The sequence below is a fragment of the Dendrobium catenatum genome, unplaced genomic scaffold (genome assembly GCF_001605985.2).
Source record: "Dendrobium catenatum unplaced genomic scaffold, ASM160598v2 original_scaffold_169934, whole genome shotgun sequence".
Taxonomy (NCBI): Eukaryota; Viridiplantae; Streptophyta; class Magnoliopsida; order Asparagales; family Orchidaceae; genus Dendrobium; species Dendrobium catenatum.
This window is the reverse complement of record NW_021488357.1, coordinates 38686-65480: the sequence shown is the minus strand read 5'-3', so window position 1 is coordinate 65480 and position 26795 is coordinate 38686. Positions and strand designations below refer to the sequence as shown.

General features: G+C 34.4%; 1 protein-coding gene across 1 annotated transcript; it reads left to right on the top strand.

Annotated features, from left to right (window-relative positions):
• Positions 1 to 21453, top strand: LOC110116646 (uncharacterized membrane protein At1g16860). Its single transcript, XM_020850311.2, has 4 exons — positions 1 to 734; positions 9183 to 9332; positions 15463 to 15674; positions 20880 to 21453. Exons 1-4 carry the CDS (start codon positions 93 to 95, stop codon positions 21070 to 21072), a joined length of 1197 nt encoding a protein of 398 aa, XP_020705970.1. The 5' UTR covers positions 1 to 92; the 3' UTR covers positions 21073 to 21453.
• Positions 21454 to 26795: the final 5342 nt, after the last annotated feature.

Here is a 26795-nt window from a genome sequence, read left to right as displayed (position 1 = left end):
CCATTAATCCTGTTACTATCTTGTCGCCGCTCCAGCATGGCGATTTAAACGCTCACTCCTCTCTCTCTCTCTCTCCTCCTGGCTAACTGGAGATGTCCTCGGGACGCACAGCGCACAAGCTGAGCACTGGCATGCTCGTCTCCGGTTTGCCGCCGGGGGAGGCGAAGACCCGGGCTCCGACGATGTCATCCGCGGCGGCTCCGTATACGGGCGGCGGCGTTCGCTTATCCGGTGAACTCGCCCGGATGTTCGACATCCCCATCGACCGCCCCTCCGCTTCAAAGAGCTCCAACTCCGGCCCCATGGCTCGAATATCCGGCCCGTCATCGACAAAGATTACCTCCGGCCCGCTTCTTTCGCCGACAGGCCTCATCACTTCCGGCCCAATCGGCGAGTTTTCGCCGGTGCCGTCGGCGAACAAAAAGAAGGTTAGTCCAGGGTTGACGGTGCTGGAGAGCGAGATTAATTTTTCGTTCTGGTTGCCGAAAGTGTGGCTTGCAGTGAGTGCAGTAGCGTTTGCGGTTGCGATTGGGGTTGCTGGGTTTGTGTGGGCGGCGATTGGTCGGCCGCAGATTTTTCTGTCATTTGCGGGGCTTGCAGTGGTGGTTGGGGTTTTGGCCCTGTGGAATTGGGCGAGGGGAAGGAGAGAGCTGGAGAGGTACTTCAGGGCTTACCCGGACACTTCCATTAATCCAAGGAACCTGCCCATTAGTAAACTTGTTAAGATCACCGGGGTAAGTTCACATTTCATTCATTTCCCACCCCCTGACACTTTTATAGCATAATTTCCATTTTAGTAATGTTAAAGCTAACTTGTTGCTACTTGTGAGTACGTTCATTGGATTTGTTTGCAAATTCGATGGTAGTTTTTTTTTTTTGCTTTCTTTTGTGTTTGTTTCATGTAAAATTGGCGAAGCACATAAAAAAAGAATCTTTATAGTTATTTAATTCTGAAAGTGTCACATTTATGTTAGTATTAAACAGCCACCAAAAATTATAATATGGGAGTTGCTTTACTTATTCGTATATCGTGCTTTCGTTTTACTGATTTGCCTGTTATTATTAGGGAGTGTTGTTGCCATTTTGGGACAATATCGTCACTTGTAATAGTGGATGGGCCCAAATGAGAAGTAGAATGGTCTTGAAATCAATCAATTTATAAATATCTTTGTTTTTTGACTTGCATGATTCATCTACTCATCAAAGAGTCTTAAATTAAACTTTTAAATCATTCTTTCATGATCGTAAAAGTATTATGTGACATTCTATAAAATTCAAAATGTTCAAAATAAATATAAGCATAAACTTCCTCTAAACGTTAACTTATTTTTAGTAAATTCTATTTTTAATTTCGAGCATGTTGATATAGAAAAACATATTTAAAATATCAATCTAATTATATATATATAGCTATTTAATTAATAGCTGTTTAATATTTAAGTAATAGGTAATTAAAAACTAAGTAATAATTAATTTACAGTTAGTTCATACTTCATATTACTATTCCTATTGCTGTCCCACTTAAGCTTGCATGCAACGGTTTGATGGGGATTTTGTGGCTGGGAGAGAGTAAGGGCTGTTAGTGGAGCCTTAGTGGAAGATTAGTATTATTATTATATTAAGTTACCTTAAGCACTAAAGCTATAACATTTCTCTTTATTCCTTTTCCCCTCCCATCCACGACATTCACTGGCATTCGAAGCAGATGACTGCTGCCGAGTAGAATTCATGATCCTAAAGGGGGGAGGCGAGTAGAAATTAGCTTTGAGGCTGCTGCAACTGCTTCTAAGCTTAGCTAAGAAAAAGTTAATTGCTGAATTCAGGTATTTGGTATAGATAAGAGCTGTTGTAATGATCTTGTGAATATTGAATTGTTGAATTTTTCGATCAGGTATACGAAACAGATCAGAATTGCCTTAGAGTTGTTGAAATTTGATAAAAATTGCTGTGGAAGGGTTGAAATTACGTAAGGGTGTTATAGTGTTTGCCGAATTTAGTAGGAAATTGCTGTTGGTTGAATTCTGATGTGACTAATTACTAAATTAAGGAGAGAAATTTTGGGTTGAATGAGGAGAAATTTAGTGGAGATAGTGTACAAGAGAAAAAGAAAGAAGGATCTAGAAGAATCAATTCCTAGTAAGATGAGATACACAAACTATGGCATAGAAAATAGTTAACATTTCATATACTAGAACTTCATAATTGATATTACCATAATAACGTTAAATTCATATTTCATCATGTATAAGTTTATTGATTTATTAAGTAGTAATTACAATAACACATATTATGATTGTTAAAAGTGAATGATATTAAAAAGCTAAACTAAGGGGGGATAGGCTTGCACAAGTAAAGTTGAAAAACCTGACAAGGTAAGCCTGTCTCTCGAAATTCTAAAGATTGATAATTTAGACCCAATCTTGAATGATAGAGTAGCTTCAATTCTAAAAGGTGGGAATACATACCCAACCTTGAATTAGAAAATTGTAAGGGTGCAAAAGCCTGTAGTCATCATATGATTATATAAAAGTGTTAAAAAATACATATAAATAGAAATTGATGTTATATATATCTTATGTCTACCATAGAAACGAACAAGTCTTTGCAATTGATTATTATTTCTTGTACATTGCTTGTGTATTTCATTGAGCGCTAGCTCATTAGCAGTGGTTGTATTACAAGAAAGGAGAAGAAGCCAGTGGGGTAGTAGACAGGACGATTAACTACCATTTTTGTGTACGTAAGTTTTGGGTGTATATATAGGTCCAAGTGGGTATGTAAATAAACTTTAAAAAGTTTAGTAAAACTCTATATTTTATTTGAGATATTTTATGTATGCTTCATGTTATGAAGTATAAAACTTAATGTTAGGATAGTTTGAATATGCTACTTCTTGCTCACCTGATTTTGATAGAAATAGTTCAAAATGAGTGTTAGTAAGAAGCAGGTTTGTTCAGATACTCCTCTGTTGAACTCTATGTTGATTACAAAGGGGGTCAAAATGGAATGTAATAAAAAATTAGAATTAGAACTAAATCAAATCAAATGAAAGCATAATTGAATTTAGAAATGAAATATGATGAAATAAAATGAATATGATTTATACAAAGTTATAGGTTAGAATGAGGTTGACCTGACCTGTGCATGCATAATAGAATTGAAGCATACATGCATAACATGATTCAAATATTCAAATGATCAAATATATTATATAAATTATCTATATATACATACTTTTAGGTCAATATATATGTGGAATTGTCAGAAAAAATTATTGGTCAATCATTCAGACTAGATTCAAAAATAGAAAGGCAGGTTGAATGTTCTTAGAGAAGCATAATAAATGAGGGGAATAAGTCTAAAGAACTCCAAGATATTGTGCATTTGATTTCATAAGTGGTGGATAAAATGACATCTATGCAAAAATCTTCAACCAACATTGACTCCAAATCTAAATTTGGCAGTGAAGTTGATCAACATTTAAAGTTATTTCAGGCTTTTAAACTGCTAGTATTCAAAGGTGCAAGTGATCCAACAATAGCTGAGGATTGGTTGTTGAAGATAGGGAAGATCATAAATGGTATGATCTGTCCGGAAAATATAAAGGTACCATTGGCCATATTTGTTTTGGAAGGAGAGGCAGAAAGATGGTGACAAGTATAATATATAGAGAAATTTGGATAGATGCCTATCACTATCATATAGTGGGATGATTTTGTAAGGGTGTTCAGAGATTGATTGATTCCTCCTTTAGCCAGATTAGCTTTGCAAAACAAATTCTTCAATTTGACTCAGAGTTCTGAAATGGTTATGCAATATGAAGTTGAGTTTACTTTTTTATCCCGTTATGCACCTCATTATATCAGCACTCAGGAGAAAAAAATACCACATATTTTTTAGAGGACTCAGGGATTAACTGCGACTAGAATTGACACCTTTTGATATTAGCAAATTCTCAAGCTTAATGAAGAGAGCCAGAAGAATTGAAGAAGAGCTGAACTTCTCTAAGCATAATTGGGAACAAAAACAAACAACCAAAAGGAAAATGTTTGAAAAGGAAGATCATTCTGAAACAAGAAGCCAAAATTTGATGATAGACATAAACCAACTCAACCTGAAAAAATTTTGTGTAATCAGTGTGGGAAGAGACATCCTGGTTAGTATTTGGTGAGTTATTAAAGATGTTTTAGATATGATGAATTGGGTCATCGTAAGGTGGACTGTTCTCAGGAGTGAAGAAGCAATGCTAGGCCACAGGCATATCAGGAACATACACCACAGAGGATATATCTTGAAAGAAATCAGGCAGGAAAAGCTTAGTATCAGGGAAAGCCAATAGTGCTAAGGAAGCCACTAGTTCAACTAAGAGGAGAAACATCAAATGTTAAAGCTAATCAACATGTGAAAGCTCGAGTATTTATTATTACACCTCAAGAAGCCAAAGATTCAGAGGGTGTGGTTACATATATACTTTTGATTTCCAATAAGTTTGACAAAGTTCTTTTTGATTCTGATGCATCTCATTCATTTATTTATGAAAAATTTTGTTTTGATTTATCTATTGAGACTGTATGTTTTATACATGCCTTGTGCGCTATGATGCAATGGGAGATAATTTGCGTACCAATAGGATGTGTTTTTGAATATGGATATTCAAAGTCATAAAATTTCAATAGAATTGATTTTAGTGCCTATTAAAAATTTTAATATCATTTTGGGAATGCATTGACTAGTTAAACAATTTGTTATAATTGAATATTGGAAGAAAAGAATAAAGTTTAGTTTTCCAAATGAGAATACCTTCTACTTTTCCTGTGAGGAAAATACAATACCCTCTCTTATTCGTGCAGTGAAAATATGTTAATATCTAAGAAGGGGCGAGTTGATGTTCTTAGCTAAAATTGAGGTCTTAAACAAAAACGTACAAATATTACAACATGTTCCAGTGATTTTAGAATTTTTAGAAGAATTACCTAGATTATCACCTGAAAGAGAAGTTGAGTGGCATAAAATTGCAACCAAGAACATTAGCAATCTACAAATCTTCTTACATGATGACCTCGAAAGAATTGCAGGAGTTAAAAATGTAGTTATATGAATTGATGGATAAAAGATTTATCAGGGATAGCCATTCACCTTGGAGTGTACCTATACTTTTTGTTAAGAAAGGTGGATTCATGCGAATGTGTATTGATTATAGAGAGTTGAACGACAATGAAGAATAAATATCCACTTCCATATATTGATGACTTGTTTGATCAGTTGGCAAATGCACAATATTTTCTAGAATTGATTTAAGATCAAGATATCATCGAGTGTTACAGAAGCATATGTCAGTAAGACAACTTTTGGGACTATGTATGATTATTTTGAGTTTAGAGTCAGGTCTGTTGTGTTGACAAATGCTCCTGTTTTTTTCATGGATATGATGAATCAGATTTTCAAAAACCACATAGATCTGCTTATGATTATTTTTATTGATGACATTCTGATATACTCAAAGACTGATGAGGAGCATATTGAATATTTAAGGATAGTTTTGAAAATATTGAGAAAAATTAGTTGTATGCAATACTTTATCGGGGGATGATCACTGGTGAATGAATTTCAGTAAACCCATAGAAGGTGAAAGCAATTGTGGAGTGATCTATACCAAATAATGTTATATAGGTTCATAGCTTCTTATGATTGACGGGATATTATAGGAGGTTTGTTAAATAATTCTTACAAATTGCTATGCTCTTGTTCAAGCTGATAAAAAAGGATGTTAAATTTGAATGGGCTGCTGAATGTGAGAAGTGCTTTCAAGCATTAAAGATGCATTTGACTACAACACCATTATTGACACTTCCCTCAGGAACAAAAGAATTTTAGATTTACAGTGATGCTTCTTTGAAAGGTTTAGGATGTGTCCTAACACAAAACATAAAGGTCATTGTATATGCATCGTAACAATCAAAGCCACTTGAAAGAAATTATCCTACTCATAATCTAGAGCTAGTTGCAGTGGTATTTTCTTTGAAGATTTGGAGGCATTACCTGTATGGGATAAGATGTGAAATTTTTATTGATCATCAAAGCATAAAATACATATTTTCTTAGAAAGAACTCAATCTGAGACAAAGAAGACGACTGGAACTCATCAAGGATTATGATGTGGATATTCAGTATTATCCTGTAAAAGCTAACATTGTGGTTGATGCCTTGGATCCCAAATTCACATGAATGATGAATTGGATGATTAAGTAAGAGGTTCAATTGATTAAGGAAATGATGAATTTGCAATTAAAGATTAAAGATTTTAAAAATGTGGATTACTTACATTAGATGATAGTAAAGCCAACCTTAATAGATGATATCAAGGAAGCTCAAAAGGTTTATAATGAATATCCATAGTTAATGAAGCATGCTCAATTAGAGAAAATACCATATCTTTTTGTTGTTGCTGATGGAATCATTAGGCATAAATTTCAGTTATGGATACCTGGTAATCTAGAGTTGAGAAAAAAAATTACAAGAAGCTCATCATTCTAGCTATACGATTTATCCAAGCAGTACCAAGATGTATAAAGACTTGAAATCAATTTTCTGGTGGCCTGGTATGAAGAAAGACGTTGTTGAATATGTAGCTAAGTGTGAAGCATGTCAAACATCTGGCTCAGAATGAGATGGGCTTCATAGCTTTAATCTTGAGTGAGGATATCAAGACTCCATATGGGATCTTAAGCTTAATGTAATGCTTTTTTTGCCTCTATTGGATGCTTCCTCGATGTGCATTCTATAATTTTTATCTTCCTTTTTAGTAAATTTTTTGTCTGCCATAGGACTAGTAAATTTTACCTACGTCTTTGTAGTTGTTCTTTGGATATATTGGATGTTGAACTCGCTTTGTTCTTTCAACAACTTCATGAGCTTTCTTGGGAGTTCTAGTTTTGTAGTTCTTGTAGGGAAGAGTTGGTGGTGATGATGATTTTGTGAGCTTGAAAATAATGTTTGAGGCACCTAGCCAGGTTAATCCAAGCGAGGCCTAAATTGTCTATCATGGGGTAATTCACTTTCTAGTCCCTTAGCATTTTGTTATAGCAATGAATGTGCGAGCGCTATTTATTTTCTTCTCAAATAAGCGTTGAGCTAACGGTTGAATGGTCCACCTTAAGATAGAGGTAGAGGTTTGCTCCCTGCTTTGAGTTGCTCAATATTGGCATTAATGTGAGGTATTATTTTAAATGGAGGAAAGATTGCTCGCATTTTTCATGCCATAGGAATTGATAGATCTTTAGGGAACCAAAGAGTGGAGTGTTTCTCGCCCGACCTAAGTTTGAGTCGGTTGAGGCTGTTGTAACCTTAAAAGTTCTATTCATCTCAAAAGTCAATCATAGCCCTACATATTGTGAGCGATTGATTCTCTCCATGTTGTGATCACTTGGTTCTTCTCTTCAGTTGACTTTCGAGTTTTTTGTCATAAATCTCTCTAGACAATCCTTAACCCCGCCTGGAGAGGAGCTAAAAGGTCTTTCGATCCTCATGTCCTCAGGTCTCCCACGGGACTTTTTAAACTCCATCTTGTTCCACATTTTTAAGAAGTGCAATAACTTAAACAGTGCGGTGATCACTCGATAGTATTAACTATTGATCTATCTTGATACCCACTTGATATCACTGAAAATCAACAAGCTGTTATTTTCCTCTCTTATTGGTCTAAATTATAACTCTTTAAACTCCATCTTGTTCCACGTTTTCAAGAAGTGCAATAACTTAGACAGTGTCATGATCTATTGTCTCAAAGCACCTTCCTTGCGCCATTGCATCTTAGTTTTGTTTGGGTTTGAACCCGCATGATCGCGGCCTCTTCAACATCTTTGTCTCCTATGACCTCACTTCAATTGCTCTGATAGTCTATCCTGCGTAAAAGTGTTTGGCCCCTTGATGTTATGTCCTGTTATTAGTAACTTGTAATTATATACATGCTCCATCAACGATGCCATGTGGCAGCACTTCACATTGGAAAATGATGGGTATTTAGACTTCTTAAAAGGGAAAACAAGGCACAAAGGGGGACATCATCTACATTACCAAAACAAAAGAGGGAGGTTTTGGAGGAAGATATTCGGGTGTGATGCAAAATATTGCGAGTGTAAGTTTGAAAAGAAATTGATGCGTCATAAAGCTTGCAAGCACAAGAAAATATGATCAATTATTTTTTAGGAATTTTGATAAAATTAATTCTTGAGAAAACTTGAATACAAACAAAATTGCGAGCAAAAATGAACATTGAGTAGCGTTAGAAAATGTATAAGAAGGTGCATTGAAAAGTGTGGCATGTGGCACATCAAAAAGCATGCAAGGCAACACATTTTAGTGCACAATAGGAAAAACTATGCTATAAAGCATGTGAAATGGAAGCATTGGAAAGTGTGCCATTGAAAACATGCAACATCACATTGAAAAGCATTCCATGCCATACACTTGCATACATCCCAAAAAAATATTTATGAATCCAAGGATGAAATCATGAATTGGAAATAATTTAAAATTTTGTGTGCACATCTTTCAATTAAACTTTTGTTGAATAAAAATCATAATGTAAAATGAGGATGCCAAATTTGTTAATATTAATCAATAATATTAGAAGATTATATAATACTTATAGGTTGAAGTAATTAAATCTATTTCTTGAAGTATTAAGGGTATAAATGATGAGATTATATCGGTATTAAAGCAAGGGTGTTAAAAGAGAGTAATGGGAAAGTACTATGGAAATAAGAGAATCATTGTGACAGAGGTAAAGTTTATCTTCAATGGAATTGACTATTTAGTTTGGTTCAGACTGTTGGGCAACAAATAAATTTTTTTGATAAATAAATTTAGATGGATCCATTGTAAGAAGTTAACGAGACAACGGCGGGAGTTATTAAGAATAAGGTATGAAAACTTGACTTGTTTCAAGCATATTCATTGAGGATAGGAGAAGCATCAATAAAACAGATTAGATGGAGTTAGTATTAAAAGAACTAAGAAAGAAAAGGTAAATAACTAATAAGATGGCTACAAATTGTGCAAAATTAACATCTCTTGTAGCATTTATGTTGGAATGAATGCATAACAGGGATTGATAAACCTAGCCTGAATAGTTTGGATAAATGATTTCAATTTTAACTTATATCACTTTACGATTCTTGCAGCTTGTCACCTGCGGCAATACTTCTCTAGACACATCCTATCAGAATGTACCCAGATGTGCTTATACCTCCATTGAATTGCATGAACGCAAACCATGGAACTTGTCTATAGCTTCTTACACGGCACATTCATGGACTTTGAGACACTCTGAGGTTGGTCCTTTGTGAGTTAGTATGAATGAACTATTTTCCAGTACTTTAATTTGTTTGTGTATTACAACCTAGTAAAATTGCTCGATAAACCGCTAATATGAGAAATAGTGATGCCTTAAAAAAATGCACTTCCAACATTTTGTATTTATGAGATTTCATCTTTGCTAGGTTACACTTATGGCATGTAATCTTTTTCACCGTTGTACATCCAACAGTCCTGTTATAAATTCATGTTATGGCATTTTCACTTACATAAATCTATAATAGTTTCAGAAAATGACATTATGGGGTAAGGCGTTGATATAGGATGTCTTTCGGTTAGTGTTCATTAATTCAAATCTCGGATAACAGTGAAGAAATGCGCCAAAAATCATAATTTGCAGTTTTCATCTTTTGTTTTATGCAAAATTTAGTATTTTTTGATGCAAAACCAGAACATGGACAATTCACTTCAAACAATAATTCAAAGTTCATCAAAATCATCAGCAGATCTTCAAATCAGTCATCCTGGCTACAGTAAGTATGAAATAGTGCATTTGAAAATAACCACGATCTCCATATTAGCGATCCTTGTTGCAGTTTGCATGGAAACAGTGCAATAGTGACTCAATCAATAGAACTAGTGGCTTTAACAATTGTAGAGGAATAGTGATCCAACTTCGAGGGAACAAGGAACTTACTACTGAAAGAAAAAATAATCAATGATTGAATCGATTGAAGAAAGCAGAGAATCAACTATAGTAAAGTGGCGGAACTCTGAAGTGTGAAGCATAAGGTGAAATTGCAGAAATAATGGCAACTGTTTGAGCAAGCATGACGGGAACTTGCTCAACTATTGTGATGCCTTACGAAGGGAGTTTGAAGTGTCCAAACCATGACCAAAACACTTAAATGTCATCTGCTCACAAAATGGACCAACACTTACACATTTGGAGTATTAAAATTACCAAAGAAAGACCCTCTTCACCCACGGCAAAAATTGGCGAAGGACCCCAACAATCTATTTGATCGAATGTGATGAAAATGATGCATTATGAATGTGATGTCACACTAAAGTCACTCGAGTGTCGCTCATTTACAAAATAAATTTTGCAGTTCTTCCGAACCTTCAAATTTACCTAGAAGGACCTCCTGCATGCACTTGTATCAAGTGCGATGGGAAGTGATGGACTATGGGTCCTACATCATAAAAAAGTTTCTCAAACATTTCCTTTTGCTCAAAAGTATCTTCAAATATTTTCCAACCAAGTTTTTATAGGTCTACCTTTACCTTTCTTAACATAAGTCAAATCTAATACATCTACTTTATTAACTGAGTCATCGAAAGGTTGCCTTTTTTATGTGACCAAACAATCTAAGGTGTCTCTTTCTAATCTTATCTTCCACTGAAGTTGCTCCAACCTTTTAATGTATATGATCATTTCATATCCTGTCTCTAAGAGTAAAGTCACTCATCCACCTGAACATCCTAATCTCTGCAACACTTAACTTAATATTATGCTTCTCTTTTAATGGCCAACTCTCTGCACCATAAAGCATTACATGTATCACTACCATCTTATAGAATTTTCTCATAAGTTTGAGAGGGACTTTTCTATCGCACAACAAGCCCGATGCATTCCTCCACTTCAACCATCCAAATTGAATTATACTAATGATATTGTTGACTATATAAAAAAAGAGAGAAGAAGTAGTAAAAAAAAAAGAGAGATCGAAACCGATTCCTCTCTTCGCTGTCTCCGCCGGCCCCACTTCACCGAACGACACACCGTTTCGTTCGAGTAACTACCATTTGACAAAGAAAACAAATAAAAGAAACGAAGGAGTTCAAAAAAGAAGGAGGCATTACGCTCCCTTTGTTCACTCCTCCGACGCCAAGGTTGTTGTTCGGCTTCAGTTCGCGGCAGAGGAAGGATCGCACGAACGGCTCCTTCGACTCCTTCATTGCCGCCCGACTTTGCTTCTTCGACTCCCTCCTTGCTGTTCGACTTGGCTTCTCCGACCCTGACATTCGACTCCGACACCGACGCCTAGCCCTCCGACTCCTCCGTCGCTGCCCGATTTCGTTGCTTCGCAAAAAGGTGCAGAGATTGCACGGGTTGCTTATTCGGCTCCTAAATGGCTGTCCGACTATGTTCCTTACCCTCTCTCTTATATTATATATATATATAATATATAATGATATAATCCGACCGGGAAGAAAATAACGGCAAATGTCGTCCCGATTTCTCCCTCGGTGGGGAGGTGACGCCGGGAGGCTGCCGGAATTTCGAGAAAATTATTGAACTTTTTTTAAATAATTTTGAAACAATTAAAGTTGAATTTATTTTTATCAATCAATTAAAAAAAATAATTAATCAAAATTAAATGAAATTAATTGATTGATTGTTTTTAAAGAGAAATCCGAGAGCATTTAAAATCAACAAATTTTAAAATACAAGAAGCTTTAAATTTTGGGAGTTTTTGAAAATCTGAAAAAAAAATCTAAAATAATTTTAAAGCAATTTAAAATTGAAGTTAAAATCCGAAAGCATTTTTTTAACTAAATCAATTTGAGCAATTTTATAATAAAAAAATATAATAAAAAAAAGAATAGGAGAATGTTTCCACTAATCAGAATTATACAAATTCCCAAACTCTCCAAAACTCTCAAAATCCCCAAAACTCTCAAACCAAACTCATCTGCAAGTTCTCCAAAGTTCCTCTTGTACAAATTCTTGCAATTATCTTTGGGCTCTATCCTCTGCAACTACGAGCCCTGACTGCTGCAACTACTGACTACGAACATCTATGAACAAACAAATGAAGATTCAGTACCACATGAATAAATTGAATGAATGCTGAGAAATATAAGCTACGACATTTAGAATGAAATACTGGAAAGCAAGAAAGCCAAGTACGAAAAACTAGTAAAGCACAAGTGCTAAAAACAGGAAGAGTACTGGACAACTGTAGTAGATAAAAGGCTACGAGCACCGAAAAACTAAAACACTAGTGCAAGTGTCACAGCCCTGAAGTGTAAAAATCACAAATCTTTCAAACTCTCCAAGTAACAAATCCTTAACAACTGACATCCTCTCAACAAACACACAATCAAATTCAAAATCTTTGGGCAGCCTTGTTTATAGGAACTTGGTTGTAAGACCCACTACCCGGCAACTTTCGTAGGAAAGCAGTAAGCCCGATCATAGGGGAAAAGTTTTAGGTAGAAATTGAAACCCAATTAAAACCCTCGGCCACTTCTAATAGAAGTCGTAAGTCCGACATCTGAGGGAAGTGTTTAGGGGATAATACACCTAGACCCCTCACTTGGGCATCCTAGTCTATAGGATTAGGTTGTAAGACCCGCTTTCGGGCAACTTCTTACTGAAGTTGTAAGCCCCAATATTTTAGGAAAATTACTAAATAAATTGTAATGAACCTAAATCCCAAACAATAAAAAAATAAATCTCTGGGCATTTTAGTCTAAATGATTAAGTTGTAAGACCCGCTTTTCAGGCAATTTCCTAAGGGAAATAATAAGACCTATCTCAAAACCAATTCAAATCCTCTGGGCATCCTAGTCTAAAGGACTAGGTTGTAAGACCCACAACTCGGGCCGCTTAGCTTACAAGGCTAGGTCGTAAGACCCACCGTTAGGCAACTTCTAAGGAAGTCATAAGACCTATTCAACTGAAATTCTACGGGCAACTCCTAACTGGAGCCGTAAGCCCCAAACTAAATAAATCTCTGGGCAACTTCTAATTAGAGCCGTAAGCCCCAAACTAAACAAATTAACAGACAACTTCTAAGGAAGCCATAAGCCCCAACCCTAATTAAATCAAACTAAAATCCACATCTAACCACTTCAGTCTACTCGGGATCCCTGAGAGGAGGCAACCCATGGCTGCTAATCAGATTCCCTGGACACTACGATCAATGATTGCTAGTGTTGGTAGACTGAAATCTATGGTATACCCGGGATGACGGAACCATGGGATCTTGATCAGGTTTACCTCCATTTCCCCTACTATTGAGACTAAAATTAACTAAAATTTATTTCATCCTTAATCGAGAGTTCTCTCTTACGTAGTGAGAGGGGTAATTAACTATGGGCACTTGCGCTCACAGGAAGTAAGAACCCCAGATCTATAAACTGACACTACCCTCAGGGGAAATCTGGTTAATTTCAATCTGACTTAAGGGAAGTGGAATCCTACAGCTGCAAAGCGGGATTCGTGCATTCGTGCCATTTTTCTTGAGCCAACAGATATCCCCATCTATTTCATCATCACTCTGTTAAAACGTGTACTCTTATTAATGACTTGATCGTCCAAAGTCACAATCCCCCCACTAGATATTCTATTACTAAAATTACACTCCATATTTACAGTTTTAAATCTACTTAAACGAAAGCCTTTATAGTTGACCTCCATAATTCATTTTTACAAATAAGACAAAAGATAAAATTCTTACTGAGCCATTTTGTTAACATCTTGTTAACTACTCTGAAAGTTATAGATGTAGAATGGAGTTTCATAAAATGCCCTTAAATTATGAGAATGACAATGCCAATGAGGACAATCTTCTCAATAATCATTTAACTAATGATGTTGTGAAAAGAACTGTATTATGAGAGCACGGTTTGGAGTACTTCATAATTTATAACCTTAAATTCTTGGTACCAAAATCATGAGAATGGTAGCTTACAAAAAAAATGTACTAGGAAGGTGAAAGAACTTTGTTTTTAAATCATTTACTCTACTATGCTGTAAAAGTGTCGAAGACGTGCATCATTCACAATTTAGAATAAAATATATAATTGACTACAAGGATAAAAAACAATGAGAACATCGTTCACAAGACATTTTTGAATCTATTGTTGGGCACTGTTTTAAATCAAATTTTGCTCTATCTAATAAGGCCTTTTAACAAGTTGAAACATGATTTCATTTTTCTTTTTCTATTTGTGTGGTTATCATTTACTAAATGCCTAAAACATTTTCTATTAGGCCATATGTGTAACCAATTTGATTTAAAAAAAAAAAAACATGTAACCAATATGTTATATTTCTCTTTTAATTATTCTTACATTTGCAAAGTTATCCAATTTTATTTCAAATATAAACATGCAAAAGATCAAAATAGTCTTTGATTATTCATATGCGATCGGTTTTGTTGAATGACCAAAGTTTATTCCAAATTATCTCTTAGGGACTAAATTGAGATCAATTTTGTATAGCTAATGAATGATGTTAGGATAAATTTTTTATCTCAATTTCTGTCAATTTTTACTTGAGGTATCATTTGAGATCAATTTTACATGGTTGAGAGAATAAATTGGAGAAATGTGATACTTTGAGATATGTTTGCGACATACGAATAGTTAGGCTAGTATTTTAGATGTTCTCTTAGGATTAATTATAGTTATTTAAAAAAGCTAGAGCAAATTAGTTCATTTTATGATATGATGATAGTGTTGTATGTCTGCAGGGCCTCATATGGACAACAATCCATTACACTTGCATTAAAGTCTATTTTTGTTGAACACTTTTTATATGCTTCTCAGATGCAACCCTACAACTTGCTCTCTACTAGTTGTTCGCTCCCTCCAAGTTTGCCTCACACCATGCCTAATTGCTATTTCTACTAGCCACCAACCAGGCCTACCAACTCCTCTTCCCTCCTTTAGTCCATTGCTAGCTCATTTGATCCAGGTGCGCATGGATGTCACCTCAGCAATTTATGTATGCTGCTTTATTATAAGTAGTTGTATAGTTAAATTTTAATTTTTGATTTTGTATTTTTCATTATAGAAACTCTCTTATGATTATATAAATACAAGAAAGAACTCAACCAATTCTTGACGATTATAATTCATTGATATTTTTGCTCTGGCTTTTGAAGCCTATAATGTAAGTTATTTTATCAGTACAACAACAACGACATCAAACCTTTATCTCACTACGTGGAGTTGGCTACATGAATTCTTTTTCTCCATTTTGTCCTATTAAAGGTCTAATTCTCATAATAACTTAATATCCATCCAATATCTGTGGCCTTACATTTCCTGGATTTTATAATTTTATAGTATGGTGGGCACTTGATTCCTGATATCTTATTATTGATCCATTTTTGTCATTTGCAACAGAGGTACGTGGCGGACTTTTATGTATCTGATCTGAATTCTGGGACAAGGGTCCTCGTAAGAGCTGGAAATGGAGCTAAAGTGGTTTCTTTTGTCAAACCTGCAACAACTTTGCTCGTGTCAATAAAAAACAAAGAGCAGTTTCCCTCCCTTTTGAGATGGCTGCAAAATCACAGTATTCCTACTGATGACCTCGAAATGCGATTTGAAGAAGGGTAAGAAAAATACTATCCATAATAGGATTATAAGCGACTAATCTAATTATCCATTCATATTTCTTGTTAAATTATTCTTTTTAATTGTTTATATGTTGATCAGTTATATTGGAGATTTTGTTTGAAGAAATGAAAATGGTGGAAGCCATCTAAACTTAAGTCAAACTGGTTAATATCTGTACCAAGTCAAGCGTAATGGAAACATTGACAGTTAGTTGTAGCAATATCTTCATTGACGAACTCTTGTGCTTGCTATTTGATTTTTAGTTCACCTGAAACATTTTCTATGGGATTTTTAAAGATTTAATATTTTTCGTTTTGCAAGGCTGCATTATAATTTATTGGCTACAAGTGATCTGGACATTTGTTAATCTCCTAAAACAATGACTCATCTCATGCATCACACCTAGCTTTCCCTTAGATTATGTTAAAATCGATCTTTGAACTTCATTTAGAGGAATTCAAACAGTCTTCCCTCTCCAAATGAGTCCAAAACAATCAAATAAAATATAGGAGCCTTCTTTTTTTGAGTTTTACCTCTCTTCTGCATGATATTTGGACTTCCCTAAAGTCCTAAATATATCATGTCATAAGTTAATTGGACTTTATGATCAAATCCTAAGTCTCCTCCTTCATTTGTTGAGACAAAAAATTAGCAAATGAACTTTTCTCCTCTCTCATGTATGATGACTTGAAGTTTCTCAAGACTTCAGATATATCATTACATGAACCCTATACTCTTAGAGGCAAATCCTAGATTAACTTGATTTGTTTGTCGAAACACAAAATCAACAAACAACCATAATGCATGATAACTTAAAATCTTCCAATCTTAAGTTCTTCCACCTCACTTGTTAAATATAAAATTAACAAATGACACCATAGACATATGATCCAAATCCTAGTCTCGTCCATTCATTTAGCCTAAATTAAGTGAATAATCATTTCTCTTTGAATATCAAATGTTCAAAGAACCTCTTTCAATTTGGAACTCATAAGTTGCATATTGCTTCTCATATTTACCTAACTCAAATTTGGTAGACAATCATTCTTCATTGAAGACAAAATTCAATGACTCCTCCAATTTGCAACCACTAAGTTACATTTTCTTCTTCATTTTCTACAAGCTAAAATTTTAGGAAATTCCCCAATCCTCAGCCAAAAAGCCCTAGGAAATCCTTCCACCTCCTTGCTCGATGATTTCCCATACTCAAATAAAAGTTTCCAATAGACTTTTAGATAGTTTAGGAGAACATTAGCAAATCATAAAAATCAAAGTCCTACATCCATTTCATTCTCTCAACCTTCATTCAGATTATTTTATTTGGTCCTCCCAAATTTGAGAACCTTTCTTAAGGAAAAAGGAAAGTTAGGCCATCTTATTGTTCCCATATTGAGAGAAGATCTTAGTTTTATTGCTTGGAACATAAAAGATTCGTCAATGATGTCATATCTATGGTTTTTAATGGCTCCGAAGACCAGTGAAATATGTATGTTCCTAACCACAATCAAAGATAGTTGAGAAGCAGTGAAGCATACATACTTAAAGGTTTGTGACTCTGCCTTAGTGCATGAAATTAAGACTAAAATTTACACTACCAAGTAAGGTATTCTCTCAGTTACTAAGTATTATAATTAAATTAAAATTTAGTGGCTTGAACTTCACCTATATGTTAATTCATTAAAATGATGTGCAATGAAGAAGTTGTTATGCTAGAGACATTTGAGAAAAAAATTATGAACTTTTAGTCGGATTTTATATTGAATGTGAACTCCTTCCAAACCTTAGTAAAGTATTTTCTAGTATTTGAAGTAAAGAAGGGAGACGAGGTGTTTTGCCAGAAGCACAATACAATGGTGAAAACTTTATCCTGATTGTTACCCTTACATTTAATATCAAAAAGACTGGGCCATACAAGCCCAAGCTAAGCCTACCAAGATCCAATAATTGAGAATGCATGTTTTATAAGTATTGTAAAACTATAGAAGGTACACATATATATGCCAGAAACTCCAAGGTAAGTCTTTGAACAACAAAAACAAACCTCCGTACTAAGAACAATCCAAGCACCAACAAGACATCTCCAATTTTACGGAGGAATAAAGATAAAGCAACTGTGTAAATGGATTTTTAAATTAAGAGTAAATAGAAAAACTTTGTACTTTCCTGATAACTCAGAAACACCAGTGAGTACATGCTCTATAACTTAACTAGGTAAGCATTCCACTTCATACATCTCAAATGCTTTTGATGAAATCTGGATGATAAACTCCACTAACAAATCACATGATAAACGGTTTACTAGTTTTCCTCAATTGAGGCCTTACTGGACCCTTCTGGTTGTTGTAGTTACTTGCCAAAGGAAGGAAGATCACTTTAGGAAAGTTGAGTTGTAAGTTGGAGAGATTAGAAATATAACTGGCGTTGCTTGCCACTACAGCTTTCCTCTTAGCATGGGCTATGTTCTAAGCAATTTCAGCTTGTTTCTTCTGTGAGGGAATAGATTTGATGTTTATAGCTTTTGACTTGCCCAAAGCATTGACTTTCTGCATGCTTCTGCTTTTCCTTGTGGTAAGTAGGCACCAAGGACCATAGTCATCAATATTTGCCTCATTATTGCACACTTGAGAGCCTATGTCTGCATTAGAATCCTTAAGTTTCAGCTGCTTTTGGTTTGTTGGGCTGCTATTTTGTTTCTCTTCACATGCTGGATTGGACGGGGGATCAATCATACCATTTGTCTCTTCATGATTTGCAACATGAGAGCTACCCTTTGGTTCACTAGCAAGTGGCCTTTCTCTACAAACGTTGGCTGGTAGTTTTCTGTGGCTGCATTGAATTGTCTCTCCAACCCAACTTGACTATGCAATCAAGCAGGAATTGGCTGTCCAATAAAACCAAATTTGAAACATAGATGTGAGATCCCTTCATATTCAACTCTTTGGAAATATCTTCCTTGTACCCACATCACCCAAACCCCAGAAGGAAGCTTTGAAGCAAGGTCAACACGAAACCAAATGCAAGCAAAGCAATTTCTTCCCCTAGGGTTCATTGGTGCATCCACCCATAATGGTTGTCCTATGAAAGAGGCAATCCGAGCTAAATTTGCATTGTCCCAATGCATTAGTGGTAGATTGGGTAATCCAATCCAAATGGATGAGATAATGAGGGCTTCCATCCATCCAATCTAATGATTTTTCCTCCAATCAATCATGGCCTGCCCATTAAGATGGCATCTATAGCTTCCATTAGGAGTGTAAATGAGTCAAATCGAGTAGTGGCCTTATCGAGCTCGGCTTGTCAGTCAAACAATCAGCTCGAACTTGAGCTCGAGCTCGAGTCAAGCTCAAAAAGAGAGCTCGAACTTAACTCGTCGTGCTGTAGGTCGGCTCGTTGAGCGGCTTGATTATGCACGCAAGCCCGCGCCCTGCTTCCTGCAGGCGAATCCCACAACCCACGTTCTGCTGTTTTGTCTTTCGCATTTCGCACGTGAGCATGTGACCCGCATTTAATTAACATCCTTTTTCTTAAATGCTAGCCATATGTATATTCGTATTGGGGATGCTGCAGCAGTCTTTTCTTTAAAAAAAAAAAACAAAAAGTAACCGTTATATTAACCTGTAATAAATGCTGGCAAGATGTATAAAATAAAATGAGCAGGTTTTATAAAAATTTACTAAGCATAAAAGTGTATATTATTTTGATATATAAAGTTTTATTAAATAATTAATTAATGACGAGCCGGCTCACGAGCTCATGAGGAGAGTCTTATCGAGCTCGTTTAATAAACGAGCTCTATTTTGAGCTCGAGCTCATGGCTCGATAATGTCGGCTCGTGAGCTTTTTAGCAAGTTGAGTTCAAGTCGGCTTGCGAGCCAGCTCGGCACACTTACACCCCTAGCTTCCATACTTTGAAACAAGCAAATAAAGCAATTTGGAGAGACTGCGAGGAGTTGGAAATCTTTGGCCTCCCCGCTGCTGAGAGGATACTACTAATAGTAGCGGTTATACAGTTACCATTCAACTCATTGTTTTTTTTAATTCATTTTATCTGTTAGGTTGTTATAAATCATCGTGCTTAGTTGCTCTCTCTGGAGAGGTATCATCGTGCTTAGTTGCTCTCTCTGGAGAGGTATCGCACTAGCACATGACTGGAGGAATTAACTAGTTTTAGTTTTATGTTGATTGAAAGTCATTTCACTCTTGCAAAGTGCGCTCGCTGATGAAGTTAGCCGTTATATTTTTCTGTAATGAATTTTAAATTAACTATTTACTATCAACAAAATTGCTAATTTGTAATTGACTTACCTTAAAATTTAATTATTCTGCATAATTTTACTGGCCATTAAAAAGTTAAATACTTCTGACAGTTTTATGTGTTTGGTAATAGCTTACATTATTTCCGTTCTCACTTGTAATGATTAGCTTGATTCTATGTCATTATTAACCTGTCTAAGATTGTTGATCATAAACTATTTTAACCATGATAAATTTTATTGTGGATCTGTACCATGAAAGTTGGAAATCCTTGTTCAAAATTATGCTCTTTAGTTAAAATTTGTATAGAATTTCTCACAAACCATTATAGTTTAAACTTGACGTTAAGGCCTACTTATTTGATTGCCTGTTGATTGACGATTTGAACATCAAAATGTTATTGAGTGGACACTTTTCCAGCATTTAGGAGGTATTGATACTTCATAGTTGAACATGTCATGAAATTTATGGCCGTTTTAAGATAATAAATCAAGGTAATCGTATTAATTCATAGTGATGTTATTTCTATACTTAGGCTTCATTTGGAACGGCTTTTTTTCTGCTTCTTAAAGCGGCTTTCTAGTAAAAAAATTAAAAATTTTATACTAAAAATTCGCTTTCAAAAACAATAAAAAAGCCGTTCCAAACAAAACCTTAATTGCTTCTAGTTTTTGATTGCATGATATAAATATGTTTTACTTTTCATCCTGTATGAAATTTGTTTTCATCAAGCTACTCAACACAGTACTTTCAGAATCATGCTGAAATCAAGCTTGCTCTGCATTTTTTCCCCATAAGGTTGGAGGTTCCTAAGCACTTCTTTTGCCTGTTCATTCTCTTCCATATCTGAATCTAAATCATCATTTGATAATTGTTGAGGAATTTTTATCTGTTCAAGCTTGCAATGTTTCTATTACATGTGTATTGAAGGGTGAACCTTAAAATAGGTATATCAGAGAGGGAAGCACTGTGAGTGTTCTAGGTACTCTCAAAACACATGAAAACTTAATCATAATCGATCCACCGGATGAAGCTTCGTCGACTGGTTGGCAATGGATGAGATGCTTTTTACCAATGCACGTTGATGGCCTCATCCTCATAGGAGATGAAACTCCATTGGAGGAGCTATGCCATGTATAGCTATATTATTTTTGGCAGATCTAATGGTGACAGAAAGGTGGATGTACATACTCTTTGCTTCTTGCAGGCTTGTTCTTCATTCTACTTGAATGCGATGGAAGATGTGAGCAGGAATGAAAGTTGCATATTGGTTAGCTATTGATATCTTTATTACATTTGTATGTTCTTTTTTGTGTTTTTTTGTTCTGAAATAAGTGCTAGTCTGGGAGCTAAAATCCCAGAAAAGCTGTGGTGGGTTATAGTTTATGAAGGAAGAAGGTACTTATTCGCATTCATAGTGGTGAAGATTGTATTTATTTGGAATTGCATATAGAGCAGAAATGTACATAAATGAATGTCTTTATAGTTTGATTTTAATGGTGTTGTTTTGCAATTATGACTGAGATTTGTGTTGGCTGTCTTATTTTAAATGATTGAGAATATTGAGATTTGAGCCTTGGATTAATTTATAAAAAAATTATGTTATCCAAGTGAAATAAACCTCGTTGTGTTCACCTGCTTCTTTCTACTCTATTATGCTCTTTCCTATACCCTTCAAGTTTTATATAAGGAAAAACAAAAAGAATTGTAAAGAACTTTAAGATATTTCTTAAGAACTTTTGAAGCCAAAAGGAAATTTATTTACTTTTTTCAAAATGGTATATTCTAATGATTAATGACAATATGCTTACTAATTTAGTGCATGCATATTTTCTAAAATAAGTATATAATTAAATATTATTATATGACGTAAAATTTGATAACATTGCCTTAATAATTTTTTTTATTTTCAAATTTGTGCATGCATATTAAATCTGTTATTCTTTTAAATATTATACTTGTTAGATTCAAATTTATCTATGAGTGACAATAGTTTAGCAAGTTAGAGCAAGAGAATAAGATGAGATAATAAGAGTAGATGAGAAGAAGCTAAGAACTTTTTGTGAATAGTAAAAATAGTATCAAGTCCAAAATATGTCATTTGATTTTTTATTTATAGGGTTCAAAGGGCTACAATAAATGTTATATCTTTTAGAAAATAGAAAAATAATATATGATATGATAAGTACTTATTAATACATGCATGTGGGCAGGCTTAAAAGGTGCACATGTGGCACTTTACCTTGGGCAAGTCGTCGAAGTCAAGTGTATTTGGCAAGTCTTCAGGTGTAAGTTCTTAAGAGAACGTGAGTCTCTAGAAGTGATTGGCAAGTCTCATAAATGAATCCGATTGTGAGTCAAGGATGAATATAATCAGTGGACTCATTACCATGGGCTCTATAAGTGTGTTCTTCATGTAGCTCGAACTAGGACAACCATTGAAGGAAGATAGACTTACTATTGAAAATTCCAAATTCTCCTAGGATAGGTACACCTCAAGATGAAGGTTTGTTTAGACGAGTCCTTTGGATGAACTCACTAGAGTAATTTCTTTCCTGATTTGATCCTCTAGGTGTGAGCTCATATGCTATGACCTCCATTAGGATGAGAGCCTTCTAGGGTCATAATATACTTTTCTTGACTTGTCATCATCTTAGATGGGCCTCACCTTTTCCTAGATATTTCATTTTTGTGAGGGTAACTATAATACCAAAACTATTCAAAGCAAAGGAAAGTATAAATTTTCTATAAATGCTAATTTTTTTTCATTAAAAAAATCTACTTTTAAGTTTGAGCATTTGATATATAGAAGCATATTTCACTTATGAAGTCAATTGTATATACTAGTATAGGAATAACTTTTACATAAACTATTACATATGCCATTAACATTTAATTGAAATCAAGTGAATTGACTTTTAAGTAACTAGTAGCCATTATTCCTTTTTTGCTTTAATACTAAAAAGGAAACTTCCCTCAGTTATTTATTTCCACTAACCGAGCATTCATTGGATGGATTAGATCTCACGGCTGGAAATTTTTGGAAAGCCTATAGTGGGAAAAACACTAGGGATTTTAATATAAAGTAATCCGAATAAAGGCATTAATCCTGTAGTGGATCTTATAATAAACTATTTCCACTATCTAATCCTGTATTAGCATTCCTCTTCAATTTTTCCATCAGCTAGCTTGGTGTGCAAGGGAGTTGCAGTCTGTGAAATTCTATCAAAAGAATTCTATAAATTTTTTTAGCAAATTAAGGGCTGCTACTTCTAGTTGCTGCAAATTCAAGAAACAATAAAAAAAGTCCTGCTATTTGGTAGCTAAAAATAGGTAAGTATATTAAAGAAGGCTGAACTTTATAAGTCGTTTTGCTGAATTTTACTCATATTATAAGATAGTTTGCTGAATTTTATTTATATTGTAAGACAATTTGCTTTTTAATCTAAATTCCATAGAAGGCTGAATTTCAAGATGGCTGAATTTTATAAGACGGTTTGCTTAATCTAAGAAGACGACTTAGAAGGAAAGGAAAGGATGTAGAAAAGAGTTTTAAAAGAGAGAAAATGATTTTATGGAATGAGAAAGAGTGCAATTGAGATTGTATACAAGAGGAAAGAAGGACAAAGTCTAGGAGAATAAATTCCTAGCGAGGTGAGACACCCAAACGATGCTATAAAAAGTAGTAAAAGCTTTATATTTAATTACAATTCATATCTACTATATTTATGATAGCATTTATTTCAATTTTCTTCAGTTTACTCTTGTATGAACACTTATGAATATGTTTATGAATAACATATATATATATTATTTACATATTTCATTGAGCTATCTCATTAACAATGGTTATACTACAGGTACGAGAAAGAAGCCCATAGGGCACTAGGTGGGAAAAAGAGGTGACCATTCTTTTTTGTTTAAATATGTTTTGAGTGTACAAAGAGATCTAAATGATAGATGTATAGACTTTTGGGTATGTAAGAAAATTTTAAAAGTTTAGTAGAGCTCTATATTTACTTTAATTATATTTGATGTTAATTGAAATACATTACATGCTTCCTATATTTAAGCATGGGGCTTGATATGTTGATGTGTTAGGAGAGTCTAAATAAGTTTCTTTTTACTCACTTAATTTTGAAGGTAGTGGCTCAGAATGGGTGTTAGTAAAAAGGAGTCAGTTTAGATTTTCATTCTCTATTATACTCCAGATTGATCGTTAAAGGGTGGGACAAACTGGGGTGTGACAAAAGTTGGTATCAAAGCCAAATCAAGATAAAATGGAAGCTAAATTGGATTTAGATGAGGAAGTAGGATGAGATATAATGAATTGGATATATATAAAGCTATAGGTTGCATCAAGTTTTAGTGGAACTATACATAACATTATGGTATAATAACATAATTGCATAACATGCTTATTTAATGCTTTGAAATGATCATGTTTATTAGTATGAGTATATATATTATGAATTATCTATATGCATACATATAATTATGTTTGAGGAGTTGCCTAAAAGAATGACTGGTCAATCATCCAGGTCGAATATATAAATCGGAATGAATGAAGGAAATAAGTCTAAAGAACTTCAAGATATTATACATTGGATCTCATAATTGGTAAACAAAATTACATATATGGAGAAATCTTCTATTAAAAGTGGACCTAGATCGAAAAGTGACCGTGAAGTGGATCGACATTTAAAATTATTTAAGACTTTTAAATCACCAACATTCAAAGGAGCAAATGATCCAACAATGGCTGAGGATTGGTTGTTAAGATAGGGAAGATCCTAGATGGTATGATCTATCCTAAAAATAGAAAATTACTATTATCCACATTTGTTTTGGAAGGAGAAGCAAAAAGATGGTGGCAAACATATCATAGAGAAAAATTTGGATATATGATTATCACTAGCATACACTGGAATGATTTTTTGAAGGTTTTTAGAGATTGGTTCATTCCTCCTTCAACTAGATTAGCTCTGCAAGACAAATTCTTCAATCTAACTTAGGGTTCTAAGATAATTATGCAATATGAAGAGGAGTTCACTTCTTTATCTCACTACACACCTCATTATGTCAGTACCCAAGAGGAGAAGTGCCACAGATTTTTTAGAGGACTCAAAGATCAACTATGATTAGCATTGGCACCTTATAATATCAGTGAATTTTTTAACTTAGTGGACGGAGCCAGAGGAATTCAAAATGAGCTGAATTTCTCTAAGCATAGTTAGGATCAGCAATAAATAGGCAAAAGAAAGATATTTGAAAAGGATGATAGATTCAGAAACAAAAAAGCCAAAGTTTGATGATAAACAGAAGCAAAGTCAGCTTGAGAAACTCTCATTTGAATAGTGTGGAAAGAGACATTATGGTCAGTGTTTGGTGGGATCTAGAAGTTGTTTCAGATGTGTTAAGTTGGGGCATCACAAGGTGGATTGCCCTCAAGAGAAAAGAACCAATGCCAAGCTACATGGGTATTAGGAATAAGCACAACATAAGAAATATTTGGAAGGCAATCAGTCAGGAAAAACTCCGTTTTAGGGAAGGCCAACAGTACAAGGAAAACTACCAGTTTAGTTAAAGGAGAAGCATTAAATGTTAAAGGCAATCAACCTGTGAAAGCTAGGGTGTTTGCCATTACACCCCAGGAAACCAAGGATTCATAAGAGGTGGTAACATGTATAGTTTTGATTGCTAATAAGTTTGGTATGGTTCTTTTTTATTCTGGTGTATCCCATTTATTTATTTTTGAAGAATTTTGTTCTAATTTATTTGTTGAGACTACATATTTTATGCCTACCTTATGTGTTATGATGCCAACGGGGGATAGTTTTCTTGCCAACAGGACGTGTCTTATGAATTTGGATATTCAAGGTCACAAATTTTTAACAGAATTAATTATAGTGCCTATTAAAATATTTGTCATCATCTTGAGAATGGATTGGTTAGTTAAATATTTTACTACAATTAAATGTTGGAAGAAGAGAATAAAATTTAATTTACCAAATGAGAAAATATTCCATTTTCCTTATGAAAAAATGCAACATCCTCTTTTATTAGTATAGTGAAGATGGGTAAATATTTAAGGATGGGTGAGTTAGTGTTCTTGGCTATAATGGAGGTCTTAAATAAAGATATTCTGGCCTTAAAGAATGTTCTAGTTGCCTCTGAATTTTAGATGTATTTCTTGAATAATTACCTAAATTACCACCTGAAAGATAAGTTGAATTTGACATAGAACTACAACCAGAAACATCAGCAATCGACAAATCTCCTTATATGATGTCCCCTAAAGAACTGCATAAGTTAAAAGCTGAGTTACATGAATTAATGGATAAGAGATTTATCAGGGCTAGCCATTCATCTTGTAGTGCACTTGTACTTTTTGTTAGGAAGAAGGATGGATCCATGAGAATATGCATTGACTATAGAGAGTTGAACAAAGTGAAAATTAAGAACAAATATCCACTACCATGCAAAGATGATTTGTTTCATCTGTTAGCCGATGTTATAATATTTTCCTAAATTGATTTAAGATTAGGATGCCATCAAGTGAGGGTTAAAGAATCAAATGTTAGTAAAATAGCTTTTGGGACCTAGTATGGTCATTTTAAGTTTAGAGTCATGTCGTTTGGGTTAACAAATGCTCCTACTATTTTTATGGATATGATGAATAAAATTTTCACAAACTATATAGATAAGTTTGTAAGTAGTTTCATTGATGACATTCTTATATATTCAATAAGTGATAAGGAGCATGCTGAACATTTAAGGATATTTTTGGAGAGCTTGTGGAAAAATCAGTTGTATGCAAAATATTCAAAATGTCAATTTTGGTTGAGAAATATTTCCTTCTT

Excerpts from the sequence above, each read along its gene's own strand:
- LOC110116646 (XM_020850311.2), top strand. The coding sequence starts at position 93 with ATGTCCTCGGGACGCACAGCGCACAAGCTGAGCACTGGCATGCTCGTC. Across the intron at positions 735-9,182 it reads AACTTGTTAAGATCACCGGG|CTTGTCACCTGCGGCAATAC; the intron begins GTAAGTTCACAT and ends CGATTCTTGCAG. Across the intron at positions 9,333-15,462 it reads GGACTTTGAGACACTCTGAG|AGGTACGTGGCGGACTTTTA; the intron begins GTTGGTCCTTTG and ends CATTTGCAACAG.